The sequence below is a fragment of the Euleptes europaea genome, chromosome 18, assembly GCF_029931775.1.
Source record: "Euleptes europaea isolate rEulEur1 chromosome 18, rEulEur1.hap1, whole genome shotgun sequence".
In the NCBI taxonomy this organism is placed as follows: Eukaryota; Metazoa; Chordata; class Lepidosauria; order Squamata; family Sphaerodactylidae; genus Euleptes; species Euleptes europaea.
Window position 1 is genome coordinate 13,429,305 of NC_079329.1, and position 23,737 is coordinate 13,453,041.

Below are 23,737 nucleotides of genomic sequence, written 5' to 3' on the forward strand. Positions count from 1 at the left end.
AAATGGCCCTTGGCGGAAAAAAGATTCCCCACCCCTAGCCTAAACAAACACAAAATACAAATGGATGAACTTTCAAAAGACCATAAGCGACAGTCAGCTCACAGATAAACACAAAGCAGCCTTAATACTCCTCATTTTGGAGTGCTGCCATACTTTGGCCGTTTCCACACCAAAGGTTTAAAACGTTAAATGAAATGTTATATTTAATCTAGTCCGCACCATTTTCCTCCCGTTTGGGGATGGAGTCATTTTGCAATCGTTGTGCTGCCATTGTATCAACAAACAGTTATGCCACAATGTCTTCCTCTTCTCTAAAATGGAGGACTTCCCCTGGGTGCAGACATGTTTCGGACGTTATTCATTTCTCGCACACCCACAGTTCTCCACACACCCACTTTCCCTCCCATTCCTCCTCCCCTCCCCTTCCACAACCATTTTCTGTGCTTTTTTTTTCTTAATTGCGATCGGCCTACAAAGGAATCTTGGATTGGATCATTGAACTAGCAAAGGAAAGTTGGATCCTTGGAGCCCATCATGATGAGAGACCCTCACTTGTGTGCTGTGCGTTGTTTGTTGTACTGATGAGAGAGAAAAAACATGGCGCGAACGGATATGCGCCCGCGCACTTCCCCGCTCTGCTCGTTCGCTCTCTCCGCTTTCATAAACCGTTACAGAGGCTGCATAGATCGCCGGACAGCTCCGATGAAAGTGGCTGCTGGCATTGAGGGGGGAGGCAGAAAAGAAGCCGGGCTGGCTGGTAGCCAGGGCACATGCCCAAAAACAGAAAAGGGAAGAAAGGGGGAAGCGTCCCATGTGTCCGCAACATCACGATGATGTGATGCTCTCCTTGGGAATATATGGTTTATTTTTCTGAAAGCGTGGTCACGGCAAAAACGTTCTCTGGAGGAAGACAAGAGGAAGCATGCAGACAAAAAAAATTGGAATATGCAGCCAAACCTAATGGATCGACAACGAGGATAGTCTGAGGCAGTGGTTCCCAACGTGAGGCATACGCCCCACAGGGGGGCAATTTGACTAATCAATTTGATTTGATTGAGGGGGGGAATTCGAGAATGAGTTATTAACAGTGAATTTTTTGCATTTCATATGGTTCTCGGGGCCTCATAAACAGTATATAAATATATATTGTGACATACAGATTTTAAAAATTAAAATCAGAATGTACACGGCGGTCAGCTGGTGACAGTGGAGAGGGGGGAAAAACCCGCTAAGAATTATATGTCACAGGAGGGGCATCAGGATTTTAGAGATGCTTAGGTGGGGCATGGCCAAAAAAAAGGTTGGGAACCACTGGTCTGAGGTAAATGATTAGCACGGAAATGGCCTTTATCTCTGCTGTAAATACAATTCAATCTCAGCCTTGTCAAACCCAAGACAAAACTCAGAGGCTTGGCTCACTCACCGAGATGTACACCACAAGATTTATTTATCGGTTTTAAAGACCCACTTACTGCCTTTCCCCTTTGTGTAGGTCCTTCAGCCCTTCAAGAAACAACCCACAAACGGAGGAAAAAAGAGTTATTTTCAGCCACAGGAGTGGCAGCTTTCGGCAGGCAGATCTTCTCCCCAAAACCCTGTGCTGATGACAGCAGAAGCCACACACACACACAAACTCCTACATGAAGATAGTTTCAGATGGGAAGCTGTGGCATCTGCATAAAGTGTTGAATCCAGTAGCACCTTAAAAGCCAACATGATTTCCAGGTAGAAGCGTCAGGAGCTTTGCCTCTCAAATTCTGAACACCCTGGAAATCTTGTTAGTCTTTCAGGTGCGACTAGGCTCCAGTCTTGTTTCCCAGAGCCTTGTTTCTTGTATGTGTTTTGCATTCAATTTCCTCCTGATTCCATCTTCCAATAATGCAGGCCAAGAAGTTGCTCCAGGGCGGTAAGTCTAGAGACTAGAAACAGATGTTGGAGCTCTCCGTGGGGTCACCCCTCCCTTGCATTTATCAAAAAGTGTCAAGAACACAAAGGACGCTTCATTATGGTTTAGTTAATGCCGGATCATCCCTGCAAATATCCTTAATTTGTTATTATGTACAGGTAAACAAGTTTTCTTGCTGCTGAGTTTAATTTTTTTTAAATTTAATTGTGTGTATAAAGAGCCCTAATTTTTAAAATGCCTTTTAAATACAGTAGAATGGATTCTCTCCAACAGCACCATTCCCTGGTAGTACTTCTACCCTAGTGTGTGTGTGTGTGTGTGTGGGGGGGGGGAAATACAGTCTCTTTTACTTCACCCTGATGACCACCCTAAAAAACCATGCCAGAGGGACCATATCTTCTGCCCGTTCTCATGGGCAATGTCTCATCAGTGGTGGGAGGATGAGCCCGCCATCTGCCATGGAAGCTTGCTGGGTGACCTTGGGGACAGTCCTACACTCTCCATCTAGCGTACTTCACAATGTCATTGTTGGGAGGGTAAAACTGAAAAGGGAAGAATGTTGTAAGCCACTTTCAGAGCATTCCTGAGAGGAATGATTGCGCCGGGCATAGGAGGCAACCCAGCGGCATTGCATCCTAAGGAGGTTTTGGCACCTCCGAAACCTCCGCCTGGCGCAAAAACCCCCGTGCAACCCTCATAGGCAAATTTAAAAGGGGGCGTGGTCACCTGCTAGAAATTTTGTTAGTCTTTAAGGTGCTACTGGACTCTTGCTCTTTTCTACTGCTCAGAACAGACCAACATGGCTACCCATAGTGATCTATCTTCATGTTCTGTTCTCTACTCAAACCAGCAGCAGCTCTCTAGAGTCTCAGGCAGAGGTCTTTCACATCACCTACTTGCCTAGTCCCTTTAGTTTGTTCATCTGTAGTTCATAAAGTTGTTCCTGTTTAAGAGAGCAGTCTGTGCTTACAAATACCTCCCTTGGCACCTAGCCCTTGATCACATCTACAAGCATGCACTGGGGAAGGACTGAAGTAGAAGGAAACACTGCCTTTTGTACCTGCTTAGAGATAGCCTTCATTAGTGTTCCCCAAGGCACTGGTAAACATGGTAGGCTGTATTTAGTTTGGGCTGGTGGAGCCAAAGGAACATGCATTTGCACATGCAAACCTAGTGTGGGGTTGTGAAAGAAGGCAACAGAGCTTCCTCAGTTACCCTCAACCCTACAGAAGAAGTAAAAAAGCACAGTCATCTCTCTCCCTTTTAGGGCTGTCAAAAAAAAAATTCGGTACAGTTCGGATTCGGCCGAATTTGGTCCTTGTGGGTTTGGTACGTGCCGAAGTCCGAACTCCCCCACTTCGGATCCGTTCAATTCAGCGGGAATTCAAAGTTCGGAAAAAAATTCGGCCGAATAAAGCCATTAAAAACACAATCGAGCCTTTCCGTGGCTCTGGGGGGGGCATTTTTGGGGTTAGAGGTCCCAAACTTTTGGCAGAGCTTCAAAGGACGTTTATTGAAAGACTCCCCAAGTTTTGTAAAGATTGGGTCAGGGGGGGCTGAGATATGGGCCCTGAAAGGGTTCCCCCCCACCCTTAATGTGCATCTCTCAGCAGAGCTTGCCGCCCATGCACAAAGCTCCCAGCCCCGACAACAGCTGACAAGTTTGCAAAACAACACAACCTTGTTAAACAACACCTTTGCAACACACAACTGAAACCTCCCCCTCAAACCAGGGAGCGAGAGACTCGAGGGGGAACACACACCCCAGGCAGAACCGACGAAAGCCCCCTTTGGCTTCCCCCCCACCCACAGAAACTGCTCCCTCCCCACACACACACAGACTCTGCTTTCCCCCCCACACACACATACACAGGAGAAAAATTATAGATTAAAGCCCCCAAAGGGGTCTTACTGTGGCTGTCTTCTGTTCCATCAAGAGGGGCTGAAGAGAGGACTTGTAAATAATCCAAGATGATTCCAATTAGGCACGGAACGTTTTGCTCTGGAGAAGATGCAAGGATCGGATCCATTCATCCCAATAGGGAAAAGGGGAAAGGGGAAAGGGGAAAGCCCATATCTCGGGACCCCCTGACCCAATGTTCACAAAACTTGGGGGGTATCTTAAGAACACTGGTCTGAAACTCCGCTCAAAGTTTGGGATCTGCACCCCCAAAAATGCGCCCCCTGCAGCCATGGAAAGAGAAAAGGGGGGGAGGCGATATTTCTGCCCCCACTGAACCCATCTTTACAAAACTTGGGTAGTATCTTAAGAATAATTCACTGAATCTATGCTAAAAGTTTGGGGGCTATATCCCCAAAAAAGCGCTCCCTGCAGCCACATAAATGGGAAAAGGGGGGAGGAAACGGGGGAGAGCCCATATCTCGAGACCCCCTGACCCAATGTTTACAAAACTTGGGGGGTATCTTAAGAACACTGGTCTGAAACTCCGCTCAAAGTTTGGGATCTGTACCCCCAAAAATGCGCCCCCTGCAGCCATGGAAAGAAAAAGGGGGGAGCCCATATCTCGGGACCCCCTGACCCAATGTTTACAAAACTTGGGGGGTATCTTAAGAACACTGGTCTGAAACTCCAGTGAAAGTTTTGTGTCTGTACCCCAAAAAATACACCCCCTGCAGCCACAGAAAGGAGCGAATGTGCACAAGCACCCCCCACACACACACACGAGGATTTCGCTCTCTCTCTCTCTCTCCCTGGCCGGGCCGCACATCAGCTGATTCCTCCAGTACTCAATCCTGACTGATTGGCCAGAAGAAGACCCAGCTTGGCCACCGATTGGCAGGGGGAGGAGAATGCTGCTTACTGACGGTTATGCTGCTTACTGACGGCCGAATTTGCCGAATTTATTCGCGAACTCCCGAACTCGCTGAATTCGGCCCCCCCGGTTGCCCGTCAGTTTTGAGTTCGGTTCCTCCCGAACTAAAAACCACCGAATCAGGGGAAATTCGGCTGATTTTCAGTTCGGGCCGAACCGAATTGACAGCCCTACTCCCTTTATTTCTTTTCCATTCTTCTCTTCAAATATTCCCCTCCTTTAGTTTTGGTTCCACCTGTCAAGACTGAAGAACCATTTTTGTTTCTTCGCTACCTCACTATTCTCCATTTTGTGTGCCTGGGACTCAGCTTTCAGTAACTTTCCACATAGGCCTTGCTCGTTTGTTCTCACAACACCACCTGTAGCTAGGCTTGCCAATCTCCAGACAGTAGCAGGAGATCTTCTGCTATTACAACTGATCTCCACCTGGAGAAAATAGCCGCTTTGGCAATTGGACTCTATGGCATTGAAGTCCCTCTCCTCTCCAAACCCTGACCTCCTCAGGCTCCACCCCAAAACCCTCCACCAGTGGTGAAGAGGGACCCGGCAACCCTACCTGTAGCTTATTCAATAAACAGACCTGGCTATCAAGGTCACCAGCTCATACCATCCCAAATAGCTGAGTGAGGACATCTGTGTGAAGATGGGGGAGTGAGATCACTCTTTTCCTCTGAGAACCTTATTCTGGTTCAGATCAAAAGTCCACCTTGATTGGGAGTTGAGGGTCATCTGACTTGGGTTCACTTTTCCATAAGTGTGACTATGCTTTACAGTAGCTAAGCTTCCTCTATGCCTTAATTTCAGCATGTTACTCTGTCGCTTTGAAGAACACCTTTACCTTTTAAGATCCAGCTCATCATGTAACAACTTAGTAAGTTTTATGTAGCCAGCTAGATTTATTCTTTTATTAGTGCCATTTGCCTGTTGACTATGTATTTTAGTCTCGCTTTTTTAAAACTTTTCTATCAATAAAGAAGACTTGATTTTTATATGCTGACATTCTCTAACACTTAAGGAAGAATCAAACCAGTTTACAATCATCATCCCTTCCCCTCCCCACAACAGACACCCTGTGAGGTATGTGGGGCTGAGAGAGCTCTAGGAGAACTGTGACTAGCCCAAGGTCACCCAGCTGGCTTCATGTGGAGGAGTGGGGAATCAAACCCGGTTCCCCAGATCAGAGTACACTGCTCTCCAAACCACCGCTCTCCAAACCACCGCTCTTAACCACTATACCACACTGGCTTTTTAAGCTAATTGGTTTGAGTTCACTGGCCTAACCCAGAGCTGTTCAGTCACTCTACTGGTACCAAGACAGGGTCTCTGTCTTCATACCATCCATCTTTACCCTTATGCCCATTTTGTTTAAAAAAGGTAAAGGTAGTCCCCTGTGCAAGCACCTAGTCAATTACTGACTCATGGGGTGATGTCACATCACAGTGTTTCCAGACCTAGGCAGACTATTTTTACGGGGTGGTTTGCCCTTGCCTTCCCCAGTCATCTACACTTTAACCCCATTAATTTAATTTAGACATGGATGAGGTTACACTAACCTGAGTTTATTTTCACACACTTTTATGACATTGTATTAAATTAATGTCAGTAACAGAATTTAAAACAAAGGTTACCCCCCCTTTCTCTTCTGCTCCCATCAATGGGTTTGCTAGGGAACGATGGGTGAATTCGATTAATTTTTTTCCTTCAATTTCTCCTGTTTTTAAAATTAAAATATAAGGTGTCTCTTTCCTTCAGTGCAGGAGAGCAGTTGGAGCATGAAATCAGCTTCAGCATGGCGGGAAAAGGCAGAAGGGACAGGATTCTCGAATGTATGCCGACTCTCACTGATGGGAAAGATTACACTTTAACTGTGCATATCACAAACTGGAATAAATTACACAAGGGAAAGTGGTGCTCCAGGCCTGGAATAGCATCTGTAATATGCAACAAACAAAACAACCACCCTTTTTTTCATACTTCTGCTTACCTTAAAGCAGTGGTTCCCAACCGTTTTTTGGCCATGCCCCACCTAAGCATCTCTTAAATCCTGATGCCCCCACCCATGACATTGTCACCAGCTGACCGCCGTGTACATTCTGATTTTAATTTTTAAAATGTGTGTCTCACAATATATATTTATATACTGTACATGAGGCCCCTAGAACCATAAGAAATGCAAAAAAATCACTTTTAATAACTCATTCTCGAATTGCCCTCCTTAAAAATCAAATTCCCCCCCTGTGGGGCATGTGTCCCACATTGGGAACCGCTGCCTTAAAGGCTTCCTCTACAAGGGGCAAGTCCCTGTTCTTTGCCCTCCTAAATGGACACAATGGCCATTTATGCATGGGAGGTTTTGCCTTGGATTTGCCGCACTCTAGATGCACATTTTCCCAGTCCAAATTCTCAGAACTCTGCATCACTGCTTGATGGTATGCCAATAAAGGTATTGAAATTGAAATTGAGATTGAGAAGTCTGCATGGGGGCTCAGAACTCTGCATCTAGAGGGCGACAAATCAAAGGCAAAACCTCCCATGCATAAATGGCCAATGCTTGTCTGCCGTTTCCCCTTCCCTTGACAGGTTTTGAAGCTGTCATTCTGTTCCTTTGTAATTTTCTCCATTCGTGTTTTATTGTGAGTAATCATTGGATTTACTTCTATCTTGGTTTCTTCTATGTATTTGCATAGATTTTTCTAAGTAGACTTTTCATACATTTTTCATTGTTGGTGGGTAGGTGCTTTCCACAATTTGTGCTGTGACACTTTTTATAGCTTATGTTGGTACTGGCATTTGAAAAAGTTGGATGGCTTCTTCAGCCTTGGTTCAACAGCTGAATTGCTGGGTGGTATCCCAGGATGAGGGGATCTCTACTGCCCCCACCCTTCCGCTCAGGAGCTTGGATAGCTATGGTGGGTCCAGATGTAAACTCATTTTCACCCATCAAAGCCAAAGAGCAACAACATATTTATGACACCTCTTTTTTTTAATGCATTTCTTTATTGGATGATGGGATTTGGGAAAAGAACAGGCACAAGTGTTGGTCAAGGGGAATGAAACAGAAAACATCAACAGGAAGCATTTGATGAAGTTCAACCATTTCACGGTCTCACTGTCCTTGGGCACATCCGTATGACAAACTGAACCCTAATTAGAGAAGGGGAATTCCAGGTCCCTGCATATAACATCAGAATCTGGGCCAGGCAGGGCTGGTGCTACCATTAGGCGAACTAGGCGGTCGCCTAGGGCGTAGACCTCAGAGGGGTGCAGAACTGGCCTGAGGGGCACAGTTTTAAACAGATACATATCTTGGGGGGAAATGCAACTGAAATTTTATATTTGTTTTACTTTAAGATAAGTACCACAACAGTGCTATGGAATATAATTAATTATAATGTCTTATAAAAAGTTTTGTGCTTTTATTTTTTCTGTAAGACATGTGTTTTTGAAAATTGGTTAGCAATGGGGGGGCACAGGTTGTTAGACTTGCCTAGGATGCAGAAATGACTAGCACCGGCCCTGGGTGAAGTTGAATCCAAGATGGGGCTGCCATCTTTCATTCTGGCAACGCTTCTGTCTGTGAGTAATGCCTCCTGATATTTGATGATCAAACCGATAGTAAAGAGACCAACTAAAGGGAGCAGTTTAAAAAGTCGCAACCCTACCGGTCTTCTTTTTCAGTGTGTCATGTTTGAACCACTGAGTATCCAACTGATAATTGTATCCTGCCTTTATTTAAAAAAAAGGAGGCTCAAGGTGACACACAAGGCTCTCCTCTCTTCAGGTTCAAAACGTCCCTCCATGGTAGTTTAGGAACAGTGACTGGCCCAAGGTCATCCAGTGAATTTTATTGCTTATTATGCCAACAAATGTTTATGCATGTGTGTGAGTTTTATTGCTGAGTTGTCCATCACTAACCTCTGCATCAGACTGACTCTTGAGTCTCCTGCTTCCCCTTTCCTTTTGCTAAAACAACACTTTGTGGAGCTCTTCTTTTTGAAAGGGTGACTTTGAATCAATGACAGTTGTACTCTTAGGTCTTATTCCCCCCCCCCTCCTTGCAGCTCTATTGCTGCCCAGAGGAGCCCTGGAAATGCCCACTTCCACATGGGCCAGGCTCAAGATCCACCTCGTTCTTCACCCCAAAGCCAACTTCAGATCCACCGCTGAGGTCAAGGTCGAAACCAGTGCAGAAAGTTCCATCAGCGGCGAGGAACAGGACACCCAAAGCCATTTCTTCTGGGGTCCCCATACGTCCCATTAGCTATGCATGTGCAAGAAAAGAGAGATACATGTGGAATTCTGTACTCACTCATAAGAGATAAGATCATGAGGTCTCAGGAGCTGAATCTGGGTGGGGCAGGATTTGCTAGCAGTAGAATTCAGATTTCCTGGGTGCAGAATTCTAACTTTCAATTTCTCTATTCACAGCCCTTCTTATTGTTACGATCTTTGATGTGGTAGAAGTAGGGCTGCCAATTCCATCTTGGGAGAGCTAGAGGCAGTGTCTGGGGAGGGGAGGGAGCTCAGTGGGGGTGCTTCTTCCATAGGAAATACAGGATTCCAAGAGCATCCACCCTCTGTAGCCACTCTAGGGCTTCTATTTCCCCAACCCTCCAGAGCTTCTGTTTTCTCCTGAGCACTGATCTCTGTGGCCTGGAGAATAGTTGTCATTTTGGGAGAACTTCACGTCCCACCTTGAGGACGGCAGCCTTAGGTAGAACCAGTTATCTGCAGCAGCACCATTCCTTTTCCCCCCACACTTGCCTGAAAACTTTTGAATTGCTGGATTGCAGCCTCTGGAAACCCGTCCCACATGCAAGTCCAGATGAAACCTGGTGAGACGCTAGAATTCAAAATGTTTGTGAATTTTAAAAAAGGTCAGGGGTATAATAAAACATGACGAAATATGTCCCCTAATGAATGAGTCTGAAAAAGTGTCTTTCTTATTATTCCTAGAAATGTATGATGACCTCACAATTTAACACACTGTATAAACTGTGTCACCCTATGCTCCTGAGTACTCATTTCTATATACCAGACTAATATCGAATGCAGCCTGTGCAAGATCAATCTGCGGGGAATTAACAAATCATTCCTTTACGGCACAAGAAACAGCAGTAGTAAAAACCCCTTTTAAAAAAAGAATACTATCGTTTGCACCCCCTACATGTGCCAGTACAACTTGTAAATATTATCTGTTTCACCAAACATCCTCCTCTTGGTCTCTGTAAACTCTTGACGGTGGACTTAGAGAGGTTGACTTCTCCTCCTCTCTGCCCCATTTTTCTCCTTTAACTGAACTCTGCTGTTCTTTTCATTCTGGGCTTCCTGGAACAGATTCGGTTCTCTTTGAAGCTGGATTGCCCCCTCCCCCAATATCTATTTTTTCCTTCTAGTTAATTTACAAAGCTGTACTTTTCTGCACACCCTAGGGAGACCCCCTAGTATGTAGATCCCCCCCTTTCTCTATTTGTAGGTGCAGTGGTTTTGGCATTTTGGTGGTATCAGATATACTGACATAGACTGTTATGCTTAAAGACCCTGCCTATGCACAGCCTTAAGGAAAAGCAGATTATTTTAGTGGAACTGAAAATAATGGGATTCATTTCTTAAGCTGTAATTCTAGAAGCTACCATGTTTTGTGCATAATCTGTTCCTGGGGTTCTCTTCTCATGAGTAGCAATATTTGAAAGGGAAAAGAAAAATGAGGACTTTGTACCATTTATCCTTTCTCCAGAAAAGTTAACCTATCCCAGTTGTCTGGATTGTGTACTCTTACAGTGCCTGTTACCTGTTAGCAATGGTTTTATTTCTCCCTTTGTAATTGTTTGATTTGTTTTAGCAAAAAAGAAAAAAACCCCCACAAAAAACCTGCCTATAGGCTCTTGGCAATGGTGTATGGAGGACCTGTCTTTCTTCCCTGAACGTGTTCTGCCAACACCAGTGAGGATCAAGAGTTCTGTATGGATAATAATCATTCTTACCTGTTGACTCGTACTCCGTATTTGCTCTCATCTATGGCCAGGGCTTTGGTCATCGCTAAAACACCACCCTACGTGAGAAAGGCACAACAAGTGGGATTGCCAACTGACCGGAATTAGCTTGGCCTCCTTTTATGCCTTTGACTACACTCTGATAAGCATAAAGAGAAAAGGTTTTTTTATTATATGGATATAAATAATACCTAAAATCCAAGCGTCTATTCAGCTTCCATTAAAGGGAAAGGGTATTATTCTCCAGGCCTCATGGCAGCCCTAGTGAGGGCAGGATAGAGGGCATAGGGCTAAATCTTCTCACCCCTCAACACTGACTTTCAGCACCTGAGTCATCACTAGCCCCACAAAGATCTGTTCTCACTGGGCAAGAGAAAATGTTGTGATGGCAGGGGGAACTGAGATACTTCTGTGGGGCAACTTGGCCTGAGATCTCCTAGATTGCCTCCTTTGGCTAGTAAACTGGAGTGTGAAAATTGGGGACCTGAAGGACAGATTTCTTTCATCAATGGGTGGGTCGTACCATAAAAGTAGAAATCTGGTTTCTTGGAGCTGGGGTACCAACCAGCTCCTCATGGCATGGAAGGGAATGACATCACCTTTTAAATAACATTCCCATGAAGCCTCCATTCAAAGGGAGGGGTGTTTCATTTTCTCAAGGCAGTTGGCAGCCCTACTTGGTGTTCTCAGCTATGGGTGAAAGATGCAGGATGTCTTCTCCTTTGTGGCTTAAGTGAGCTTCTCTCAGTCTGTTTATGATAAGAGAGCAAGACGTTCCATAAAACCTTTACTGGTTACAGACCAGTTTTAGTCTCCTGTACAAGAATTGACTACTGATCTGCAAACCCCTATTCTAGCCTCCTCTGGGGCCTTTAGTAGCAACTTGATATACAAGAGCCAGCAGGTGGAGTTCTTCAAAGCACAGAGATGGCAGACACTTTCACTGGCTATTTCCATGCTGCAAAAACCTTCATCTGCCAATCAGGTTCTTCAAAAAAGCACAAGAGCTGAAGCGTTCAAAGAAGGAGTTTGTCTTTAGCTCAGGATTACCTTGCTTGCGACGTACGAAAACATCCTCTTCACCCCAACTTTACCACCATTACCAGCTATGTTGATGATGTTTCCCCTCGTTTGCCGTAACCAGGGCAGCGCATACTGTCCACAAAACACAAAGAGAAAGAGGGTGCCTGATCTCAAAAGAGAAACTTATGAAGCTGCCACATGATGGCGTCAGACCAGTACATTGATGCACCTAGCTTAGAATGGCCAGTTGGCAGAGACCTTTGCCAGCACAGCTAGCAGAAATCTTTGCCCCTGGAGATGGCAGGGATGAACCCTTAGGGTGCAAAGCAGGGCATCAGTTCTGGAGTCAAGGACCTTCAGGCAGCAGAGAACTGATGGGCAAAGGTCAAGCATTGCTCTTCTGAATCGTATACCATTCCAGGTTTTTTCTACTTGAATTTCAATGCCAGATGAAGCCAGTTGCCCTCAGGGAAGAGGGAAACTCCTTGCAAGATAGCAACACCCACCTTGGATGCCAACAAAACGCTCACAAGGTTGAGTTCCATGAGGTCGCGGAAGTCCTGGGCAGACACTTCATCTATCGTTGTATCGTAAACTGTTTGGAAGAGAGTATAAAATGGAAGTGGGTTTCACTGACGACTCACAAATAGCAAGGGAACATGTTCACGACCACCCCCCACAATATGCTGGTGGATTTCATATTTGTTGTATTATTTTAAAGTAATACTCAGGTGAGTAAAACCAAAAATCAAACATAATCATGAGATCATATGGATGCAAGCGTAGCCCGACTGGATCCAACCACTGCTCCAGCAGACTGTTTAACACTGCATAAGACCACATGCTCCAGAAGGCCAAAGCCACTCCCCGTTACAGCCCTGGGCTTGCCAACCAGGCTACAGAAATCAGTTCCCCTTGATAAAATGGTAGCTTTGGAGGGTGGGCTTTATGGCTTTATACCCCACTGATAAGGTTGCCAGGTGCCTCTTTGCTACCAGCGGGAAGTTTTTGGGTTGGAGCCTGAGGAGGGCAGGGTTTGGGGAGGGGAGGGACTTCAATGTCATAGAGTCCAAAGGCGGTCATTTTCTCCAGGTGAACTGTTTTCTATTGGCTGGAGATCAGCTGTAATAGCAGGAGGTAAAGGTAAGGTAAAGGTCCCCTGTGCAAGCACCAGGTCATTCCTGACCCATGCGGTGACGTCACATGCCAACGTTTCCAAGGCAGACTTTGTTTGCGGGGTGGTTTGCCATCACCTTCCACAGTCATCTTCCCTTTACCCCCAGCAAGCTGGGTCCTCATTTCACCGACCTCGGAAGGATGGCAGGCTGAGTCAACCTTGAGCCGGCTACCTGAAACCGACTTCCGTTGGGATCGAACTCAGGTCGTGAGCAGAGCTTTTGACTGCAGTACTGCAGCTTAACACTCTGTGCCACGGGGCTCCTAATAGCAGGAGGTCTCCAGCTAATACCTGAAGGTTGGCAACCCTACCCACTGAGGTCCCTCCCTTCCCCAAGCCCTCTCCTCAGTCTCCACCCCAAATCTCCAAGAATTTCCCAGCCCAGAGTTGGTAAGCCTAGCACTGGTCCATAGAGCGTTACGGGCTCTGAATATGGAGGTTTCATTTCACTGTCATAGCTAGCCACCACTGATGAAGCCATCCTCCATGAATCCATTTAAGCTAGAGACCATCACTACATCCTGGAACAGCAAAGTCCACAAGCTGATTCATCTTTAAGTAAAGAAGTCCTTCCTGTAGAAAGGATTAGTGTGGCGGATACATGCCTTCAGGGAAGGGAGTCCTAAGAGCTTCCTACAAATATGTTGAATTATTAGGATATTGTTTTCTTCTGTTTCTTTGTAATCAGCCACTTGCAAACTTATCATTCTTCAAACCCATTATTATTATTATTTTAAATAATTTTTATTGACAGAAAAAAAGAAAACATTTTTTAACAAAAAAGAAATTACGGAAAGAAATTATACAATTAAAAGTAAAAAGTCCCCTTCCCTCCCTCGTGATATGTGCCCACCCGCCCCCATTGTGACTTCCAGAGAAGTACCCCTTAACTTTATATCGTCCACTATATATTTGGTTTCTCTTTATTACAATATTTTATTTACAACTCTTTCACAATCTTCATATAATCAATCTTTGCCGTGTTAGCCCATTGTACAAAGGCCTTATGCCAATCTCTTTTAAACTCTTCTACATCGTTTCCATGTAGATTATTAGTTAATTTGGCCATTTGTACAAAATATAATACTTTATCTCTCCAATCCTTTGAAAGGAGCCTAGTTTCTCCCTTCCAGGTTTTAGCTATTATTATTCTTGCAGCCGCAAAGCTCTAATGACAGTTCATTCTGGCTTTTGAATGAACAAGAAACACACTCACACCCAGACATGAATAGTAAAAGCTGTTATTGTGTGTTAAGTGCCGTCAAGTCACTTCCGACTCATGGCGACCCCACGAGCTGCTAATACTACTTTATTATATTGTTATAATTGCTTAATTGCTGCTGTGACGGTGAGGGCACCTGGTTTTACTATTGTATTTTATGTAATTATGGATTGATTTTAGATAGTTTTCAAAAGGTTTTGGGCCACTCTGAGCCTGGCTTGGCCAGGAAAGGGCATCCTAAAAATCAAATAGATAAATTCATCCCAATAATCCTTCACTTACCACCTGCAGCGTTGTTCACCAGGCAATCCAAACATCCGTAACGTTGGAGAGTTACCTGAATCAACCTCTGCAGGAACAGGGATGAAAAGAGATCTAAGGCAGGGCAAGGATAACAACACACTTGAGAGCCCTGCAGTTCCAGAGCGGCAAGCCGCCACCATGAGAACTACCCTGGTCGGCACCTCTTCCAGGGGTTGGGAGCAAGACAGAGGAAGTTGGGTAGAAAAGGAGCCTGAGAGGAGAAAATAAACAAAGAAGAGGGTAGATATGTACGGCGGGGGATAAGGCGAGAACCGGCTTGGGGAGAGGGTGTTCAGGCATTTGTTTGATGAAGATCGCTGAACTGTGAGCGGCTTCCTGTTGGAATATAGCGATGTCTTGTGTACAAAGAAGCAGATCCTGCAAGGGGCAACAAGTCCAGCTAGGCAGGACTGTAGGGGTAGTACCTTCTTTCTAAAGGGGCTTCTCCTTGTCTGTCTGCAGAATGCTCTTTTTAGGCTTTCCTTCTAGTACAGTCTAGAATTCTCTCTCACACCTAGTAAGGCAACCAGGGTTATCTCTTCTCTTTCCTATCCAGTTGGTTGGTTCCACAAAGAAAGCTTTCTTTACTCTTAACCAGTTCAGTGACCTGACAATTCCAGAGGCACTCAGCCACCCCCTCCAAACTTAGCCCAGAGCCAAAGAGGCAACGTTCAAACTCAGCTTCTGAGCCCTGACAACTGTCAGACTCCAGAAACCTCTCACACTAGCCAAGCAAAGGGAATGCTATGACAATGAGGACTAGAAACTTAAAGTACATGGTGTGATTAAGTGGCACCACATGGAAGAACCTAAGCAGAGATGAGATAGGTCCCTCTGCAGGTGACAAAGACATTGTGAGTTTGTGAAAGAGGAGTATTGATCAAAAGGAAAGGCCCAGATGAACAGTGTCACAACCATTTAGACAACTGTAAATTAGAATAAGGAGAAAAGTATAGTAATGGGTAGAGTGAAGAAGACACCCCAAGGAAACCCCACCCAGTTTTAGCCTACCTTAATGTCAGCCTCCTTACGGACATCACAGACCTGGAAGCAAGCTTCCCCTGGGCACCCTGAACACTGCAGCTCCCTCTCAATGGCTCGCCCTCTTTCCTCTGCAAGGAGGTAGAACAGAACAGTTGCCAGCAGAACAAGCCTTCTAACCTACCTTTCCTGTGTGGCTGTTATCCCTCCGTTTTTCTCTCCAGCTCTAGATCCTTCCCTAAATACACTGAAGACTATTCCTCTCCTCTCTTGCTGGTTTCCTCCATTGGGAGAAAGGCAGACTAAAGGGGCTGCAAAATAAACCAATCCATTCTGGATTAAATGGGGAAACAAACTCCTTGGGGAGGAAGGTCCTCTTTAGTGTTGCCCACTGGAACAGGGAATAGAAAGAAATGACCAATGAGTATTCAGAATACATACAGCTCAAAAAGTCCTGATGACCTCTCATGTATTTGCAACACTTTGCTCAAGGATAAATTTAACTTAAATTTCTTGCTGGTATTCTCTCTCTTGTGGAGCTTGAAGCAGAAGATGGGAAATGCCACTTGGACCACAGTCATGCCAACTTGCTGTCCTCTCTGAGTCTTCTACCCTAAACTAGCCTGAGATACAGCAAACAGGGAAGTAAGGGGCTGGATACTTGGATCATATCCCTCCATTGTCAGAAGTTCTGCACTGATTTCCCATCTGTTCCTGGGACAATCCATTCAGAGTTCTGGTTCTTACCTTCAAGGCTAGCTAAGGCTTTGAGCCAGGATCCATGAAGGACTGCCTGTTCCCATATGGATCCTCTTCCAAAGTTTTGGCTCTCTTTCTCTGCAGGAATAGGGTTGCCAAGTCTCTCTTTGCCACTGGCGGGAGGTTTTTGGGGCGGAGACTGAGAAGGGTGGGGCTTGGGGAGGGGAGGGGAGGGGAGAGACTTCAATGCCATAGAGTCCAATTACCAAAGCGGCCATTTTCTCCATGGGGAACTGATCTCTATCGGCTGGAGATCAGTTGTAATAGAAGGAGCTCTCCAGCCAGTACCTGGAGGTTGGCAACCCTATGCAGGGGTGATGTGGGCGGCGACCAGAGAAAGGGCTTTTGCAGTGGTTGTAGCTGACGTATGAAATGCCCTTCTTTCCCCGTGGACCTCACCTGGCCAAATCATTTCTTTTTTCCTAGATGTTTAATTAAGGAGAAGTTCTTTTAAAATAGCTTTTACAGTTGGCTTCCAGCGTCAGGCCTGGTTTATGAAAATCATTTTAAGCTACTAAATGTTGTGTTTTTGTAATGCTTATAATGGCTGGGGTTTTAGCCATTGTTTTTAATTAACAAACATACTGCTTTATGTTTTTATTAAGTTTAACTTTGAAAATAGGGTTGCCGGGTGCCTGTTAATGGCGGGCAGTTGCCCCCCAGTCAAATGGCCTACCCGCTGCCCTTCAGCTTGCCAGCAGGGGAAACAGGCCAGCCAAAGGGGGAGGGGGACAATCACCACTGCACGTAGTGTGCCATGGCACAATAATGTCCCTTCCAAGGTAAACCCTGAAGTGATGGAGACACTCTAGCACATCCATCAAAAAACTCTATGGAAACCATAGCGTTTTGGGGAAGAATGTGCTAGAGCATCCCTGTCACTTCCAGATTTAAGGGGAGCAATCTAGCATATTTCTTTCTGAGAGACATGCTATAGAGTCCCGGTAACTTATAGGTTTACCCTAATGTCCCCCTAAGGGACATTATTGCATGCGCATGCTGTGCACATGCAAATCACACCCAACCACACCGAAGCTCCCACTGATGGTAAGGGAGGACCTGGCGACCCTATTTGTTAAGCTGCCTCAGGAAGGATCTCTGCAGAGCTGGCATATACATTTATTTTCAACAAACAGGATACCCTGTCATGAGGGTGGGGGCAGAGAGGAAAGGGGCTCCAGACTCACCTTCGGATGGTTTTGAACAGAAGACCACATTGGCTCCCTGGCGAACTGGAGGGTGAGGAGAGAAAGGAACACAAGACAAAACTCAGAGGCTTGGCTCACTCACCGAGATGTACATCACAAGATTTATTTATTGGTTTAAAAGACTCAAGTCTTATTTGCAGGGAAGCTTCCCCGCAGTCACCCCCGCTGGCTGCTTCAGGGTTCCTTTTGATTATGTATGCTTGTTCTGCCCGTCAGAGGTTAGCTCAAGCTCTCCCCATGCATTTTGCCTGCATTTTCCAGATGCTGGATAAAAACAGCATCTGGAAAAGAACATAGGCAAAGTGTGCGGGGAGAGCAAGTTGCCCTCTGATGGGCAGAACAGGCATGCATAATGAAAAGGAAGCCCCAAAGCCCCAAACTCCTGGATATTTAGGGATGGAGCCTGGGAAGGACAGGGACCACAGTGGGGTACAATGGCATAGAGTCCCCCCTCCAAAGCATCCATTTTCTCCTGGAAAACTGATCTCTGTAGTTTGGAGATGAGCTGTAATTCCAGGGGATCCAGGTCCCACCTAGAGGCTGGCATCCCTACTCAACGCTGCCCACCACAGGCTCACAGTGCCAGTATCAGAAAGTGCCTCCAGGAATCAGATGGCCACCATATATTCTGGTAGGCTGGGCTTCAAGTGCTTTACAACAGGTTGAAATTCAGCAGGTGCTGTTTCACCTGCACTGCATACACACACAGACACACGGACACACAGACACACAGACACAGACACAGACACACACACACACACACACACACACAGAGAGAGAGAGAGAGAGAGAGAGAGAGAGCTATAATTTAGTATTACTTTTAATAGTACAAGGTAGAGTCTTGTGGTACATCAAAGCTAATGAAAAGTGTCTAGTTCACAAGACCTGATGCTGGAAGACAGTACTACATGAGTCCTTTTTGTGTTTTCAGTCACTGTCACCCTTCTGACGACTTCTGGTCTTTGTGTTGATCATGCATGCTGTTTCCGACCGTCAGAGGTTGCCTCGCTCTCTCCCTGCCTTGCCCCGTGTTTTGCCTGCGTTTTCAAATTTGAGATAAAACAGGTCTCTGAAAATGCAGGCAAAATGCAGGGAAGGGCAGGGAGAGAGCGAGGCAGCCTCATGCGTAATCAACAGAAAAACCCAACAACAACCCCAAAGTGGCGAGTGAAACAGCTATGCATAATAGACCCTACTTTTCCTGGCAGACTCGGCCCCAGCACCTGTTGGCAGAAATTGCCCTCTCCTCCACCCCAGGTCTTTCAATTCTTACCAAATTCTCTCACGGTGGCCAGACCAATGCCTGAGGTGCCACCAGTCACAATCACCACCTTGCCCGGGTAACGCAGACAAGTTGCCATGCCAGCTGTTTGCCTCCGTGTCTCTTAATGACTAAAATCCACATATAGCTTTGAATATATAGGCACTTGGGGTGGAGCAATGCAATTAATTAATCGCCTACGCATGCAGAATACGGAGAGCTGACACCTCAGCTGGGAGATTTACATTGATCAAAGGGGATCTGCGAAGCCCGCAGGCCCAATCCCATTCCAAACCCATTTGCAGTGTGGGGGATTTGGTGCGGAAGAGTCAGGCCTCCTCCTGTTTGTGCATCCCTGAATTGATGGGCGAGGCCAGCCCAACTCCGAGCCTTGAGCCGTCACATACCCATGGCTCCTGCTCCTGCTTGCCAAGCCTTCGTGATGCTTGAGGGAGGTGCACCACTTCCTGTCCCAAATAGTTTTGGAGGGACCATGGCTGGGCCAGATTCCACAAGAAAACAGTTAGATTCAAGTCCATTAGCTCTTTAGAGAACAACGAGTTTTTAGGGGGATAATCTTTCGAGAGTCAAAGCTGCCTTCGTCGGATACCAGTTGGAATGGAGTCTTTACATCCCAGACACAGATGTAAGGCCCTGGGAATTTTGTCCCCCCCCTCCCCTCCCCCAAGTGGCCCTGTGTGGTGAAAATACAGCAGGAGCCTTGTGTTGTGGAGAAGGGGGTCAAAGCCTGGGGAGGTACTTAATGATTGTTACCTAGCACCATGGACAGCAGCAACCCCGGCAGAATCCTTCATTGACGGGGAGAGCAGATGAACAGCAGGAAGTGCTTCGGCTGGCAGATGGGTCAGCCGATGCTTAGGATGATGCCCCAATGCTATGCCAAAGCCTCTTGCTGTGACCAATAGAAGTCGTGGCCATTTTCATCCAGCTTCGTCTACGTGTGTTCATTAACAAGCCAGGTTCATCTACGCTAAGGCAGGGGGTTGGAAATGCATGCCGAGTGGGCAGGGGTGGTAGTGGTTCAGGGAATGAGTTCAGCCGCTTCCTACTAGGTGCTAGGTCAGCAAAGACTGGAGCGAACATCAGCGTGATCACAAGAAAACATGGAAATGTGGCAGCTCAGGTTCAAAGACCACAGACCGTTCCCCACCTGAAAGCCAACCCTTCAAGAGGGCTTCCTAGAGGGAAGGGGAGGGACTTCAATACCATAGAGTCCAATTGCCAAAGCGGCCATTTTCTCCAGGAGAACTGATCTCTATCGGATGGAGATCAGTTGTAATTGCAGGAGATCTCTAGCCTGGAGATTGTCAGCCCTAATCACGAAACAAGACGAAATATGTCCCCAAATGAATAGCGTCTTATTATTCCAAGGTTTAAGTGAGCTTTTCTCAGCCTGTTCATGACAAGAAAGCAAACAGATATTCCACAAAACCTTTACCTGTTACAGATTGGTTTTAGCCTCATGTATGAGAATTGAAAACTGACCTGCACTGGAGGGGAGGGTGAAGGGAGAAAGGAACACAAGACAAAGCTCAGAGGCTTGGCTCACTCACCGAGATGTACAATATGATATTTAGTTATTGGTTTAAAAGATTCACTTGCTGTCTTTTCCCCCATTTATATCATCAACTATGGTTTCCAGGTCCCTTTTCACCACCAGCTGGAGGTGTTTGGGGCAAGGACTGAGGAGGGCGTGGTTTGGGGAGGGGAGGGACTTCAACGCTATAGAGTCCAACTGCCAAAGCAGCCATTTTCTCCAGGGGAACTGATCTCTATCAGCTGGAGATCAGTTGTAATATTGGGAGATCTCCAGCTACTACCTGGAGGTTGGCAACCCTATCATCAACCCTTCAAAAAACAACCCAGAAACACTTTGATGGGGAAAAGTTGTTTTCAGCTACAGGAGGGGCAATGTTCTTCTCCCCAAAGCTGTCTCTGATGATGAGAGCAGAAGCCCCACCCCCAAGCCCTCCATGAAGATGTGGTGGTTGTGGTGGTCTTCATAAAAGAGCAAGCTCTGGGTCCAGTAGCCCCTTAAGCACCAACAAGATCTCCAAGTATAAGCATCAGGAGCTTTGACTCTTAAATGTTTATCCCTGGAAATCTTGTTGGTCTTTCAGGTGCTACTAGGCTCCGATCTTGCTCCCCAAAGCCCTGTTTCTTGTAGGTGTGACACATTCAGGCTCCTCCTTATTCCATCAGCTGACTTCTTTCAATAATGCAGACCAACAACTTGCTCCAGGGTGACTAAGTATCAAGAATAGAAACAGATGCTGGAGCTCTATCTTGAAGTGGCCTGTGAAGTCATGCGTCCCCTGCACTTACCAGAAAGCATCAGGAGCACAAAGGAAGCTTCATTATGGTTTCATTAAACACCACCATGCAGAATCATCACTCCAAATGTCCATAATTTCTTATTATATATAGGTAAACAAATTTTCTTGGTGTTGAATTTTGATTTTTTTTTAATTGTGTGCATACAGTGATCTAATTTTTAAATTGCCTTTTATATGCAGTAGAATGAATTTTTCCTAACAGCACCATCCCCTGGCCGCACTTCTACCCTAGGGTAAAAGATCGAGTCTTTAACAGCATGACGACCATTTAGACAACTACCAATTAGAATATGGAGAATGGTTTTAGTGATGGGTACAGTGATGCAGAAGAAGAACCCACTTAGATCTCCCCAAAACTGTCCCTGATGATGAGAGAAGTAGCCCCGCACCATCCCCTGGTTCCTACATGAAGATAGTAGTTTCAGGTGGGTGATCTGCATAGAAGAGCATAGAAGAGCAAGCCTTGAGTCCCTTAAACACCAACAAGATTTCCAGATATAAGCATCAGGCACTTTGCCTCTCAAATTCTTACGCTCTGGAAATCTTGTTGGTCTTTTGGGTGCTACTAGGCTCCACTCTTGCTTCTCAATGCCCTGTTTCTTGTATGTGTGTCTCATTCAGTTTCCTCCTTATTCCATCTAATGACTTCTTTCAATAATGGAGACCAACAGCTTGCTCCAGGGCTAAGTCTTGAGCCTAGAAAGATGTGCTGGATTTCTACCTTGAAGTGGCCAGTGAAGTCACGCTTCCCCAGCATTTCTCAGAAAGTGTCAGGAGCATAAAGGAGGCTTCATTATGGTTTAATTAAACACCAACATGCAGAATCATCACTCCACGAATCCTTAATTTGTTATTATATACAAGTAAACAAGTATTATATACAAGTAAACAAGTTTTCTTGGTGCTAAATTTTGATTATTTTAAATTGCGTGCGTAAAGAGCTCTAATTTTTAAATTGCCTTTTGTATACAGTACGACAAATTCTTTCTAACAGCACCATTCCCTTGTAGTACTTTTTAAGTGATTGCTTGTTGCATTGTTGACCAGTTGTTTTAACGAGGGTAAGATTTTTGTAGTGTTTTAATTAAAATGTATTGTTTTATACTGCCACTCTGGGTAGGGCAATGTTCCTGTAAATATTTTATGTTTGGTCAAAGGACCATAATAAACAATTTATGGTTTATTTTTACCCGAGGGGAAAGAATCAAGTCTCCCTTGCTTCACCCTGATGACCACCCAAAAAAACCATGCCAGAGGGACCATATCTTCTGCCCATGTTCATGGGCAATGCCTCAGCAGTGGTAGGAGGACAAGCCCACCGTGTGCCATGGAAGCTTGCCAGGTAACCTTGGGGCCAGTCATACACTCTCCAGCTAGCCTACCTCACAAGATCGTCGTTGTGAGGGAAACATGAAAACAGGGGCCCCCAACTAGTATTGCCAGGTCCCCCCGGCCACCGACAGGGGATGAGGATAGGTTTGCCAGATCCAGGTTGGGAAACTCCTGAAAATTTGGGGACGGAGGCTGGGAAGGAGAGTGGGATACAATTCCATAGTGTTTCCCCTCCAAAGCATCCATTGTCTCCAGGGAAACTCATTTTTGTTCAGACCTCGGAAAAATAATCAATTCTTTGTTTTTGGCCGGTTTTCACTGCCAGCAGCTTACCTCCTACTGCCCCAGGACTCGTTTTGGGATATAAATACTAGTCCTTTGGCTGTTCATAGTGTGTGTGTCCTGGATCCGAGCATAGACTCCCACTTGTGTGAGGGTTACTTTTTCACTCCCAGAAATGCTGGCCATTTCCCTCCTCAGCACTGCTTTCTCTGGGCATCTCCACTTCTGGACTGATAAATATCACCCGTCCCTAGCGCTGGCCATCCAAATTTCCAATAATTATTTCCTTAGTTCTTGAATGAATTGTATGTGTGTGTGTGTTTTCTCATTTCTTGAAAGGTGTATTCTTTATTATTTTTAATAAAACCCCTTTAATTGAACAACCGCCTTGAGAGTTTTCCCCAGGATCAATCCTGATATACATAGGGCAAAAATGCATGGTCGCTTTATCCTCCTTTCATCCCTGTTTCAGCCAGGATTCAGCCTGGATCGAACGCATGCGTTTCGCCTAATGTGCATTCAATCCTGGCTAAAACAGGGATTAAAGAAGGATAAAGCGACCATGCGTTTTCGCCCATAGATTACAGATCGTAGTTATCCACCTCTTGTTTCCACACCTAATCCCCTCAGCTAAAATGGCGACTGCCTAATTTGGGTAACATACTGACCCATGGGGTGACGTCACATCACGACGTTTATTAGGCACACTATTTTTACGGTGTAGTTTGCCATTGCCTTCCCCAGTCGTCTACACTTTACCCCCATCAATTTATTTTAGATTGCTATTATTGCCACATGTCTTAAATTGAAGTAAACTGGATGGGTTTTCCCCCCTGGTTACTGCCCTTGATCTCTGTTCTCAGGTGGTTGGCGTGGTTTCTACGAAAAGAACTTTCTTTAGAGATTTCTCCCACCACTTTTAATGGTTTATTTTTATGACACTTCCCTGTGAAACCACGCCTCCCCTCACTTATCAGAAAGCATCATGAGCACAAAGGAAGCTTCACTATGGTTTATTTAAACACCACCATGCAGAATCATCACTGCAAATATCCTTAATTTGTTATTATATGCAGGTAAACAAGTTTTCTTGGTGCTG

The 23,737-nt window shown here is 45.6% G+C and overlaps 1 protein-coding gene across 1 annotated transcript in view; it reads right to left on the reverse strand.

The window, feature by feature from the left end:
- Positions 1-18,768, reverse strand: part of LOC130490436 (uncharacterized) — a 161,728-nt gene extending 142,960 nt beyond the window's left edge. Inside the window, exon 1 of the mRNA XM_056864264.1 lies at positions 18,680-18,768. Coding sequence (XP_056720242.1) covers positions 18,680-18,767 — 88 coding nt within the window. The 5' untranslated portion in view covers position 18,768. The remainder of the gene's footprint in view (positions 1-18,679) is intronic.
- Positions 18,769-23,737: the final 4,969 nt, after the last annotated feature.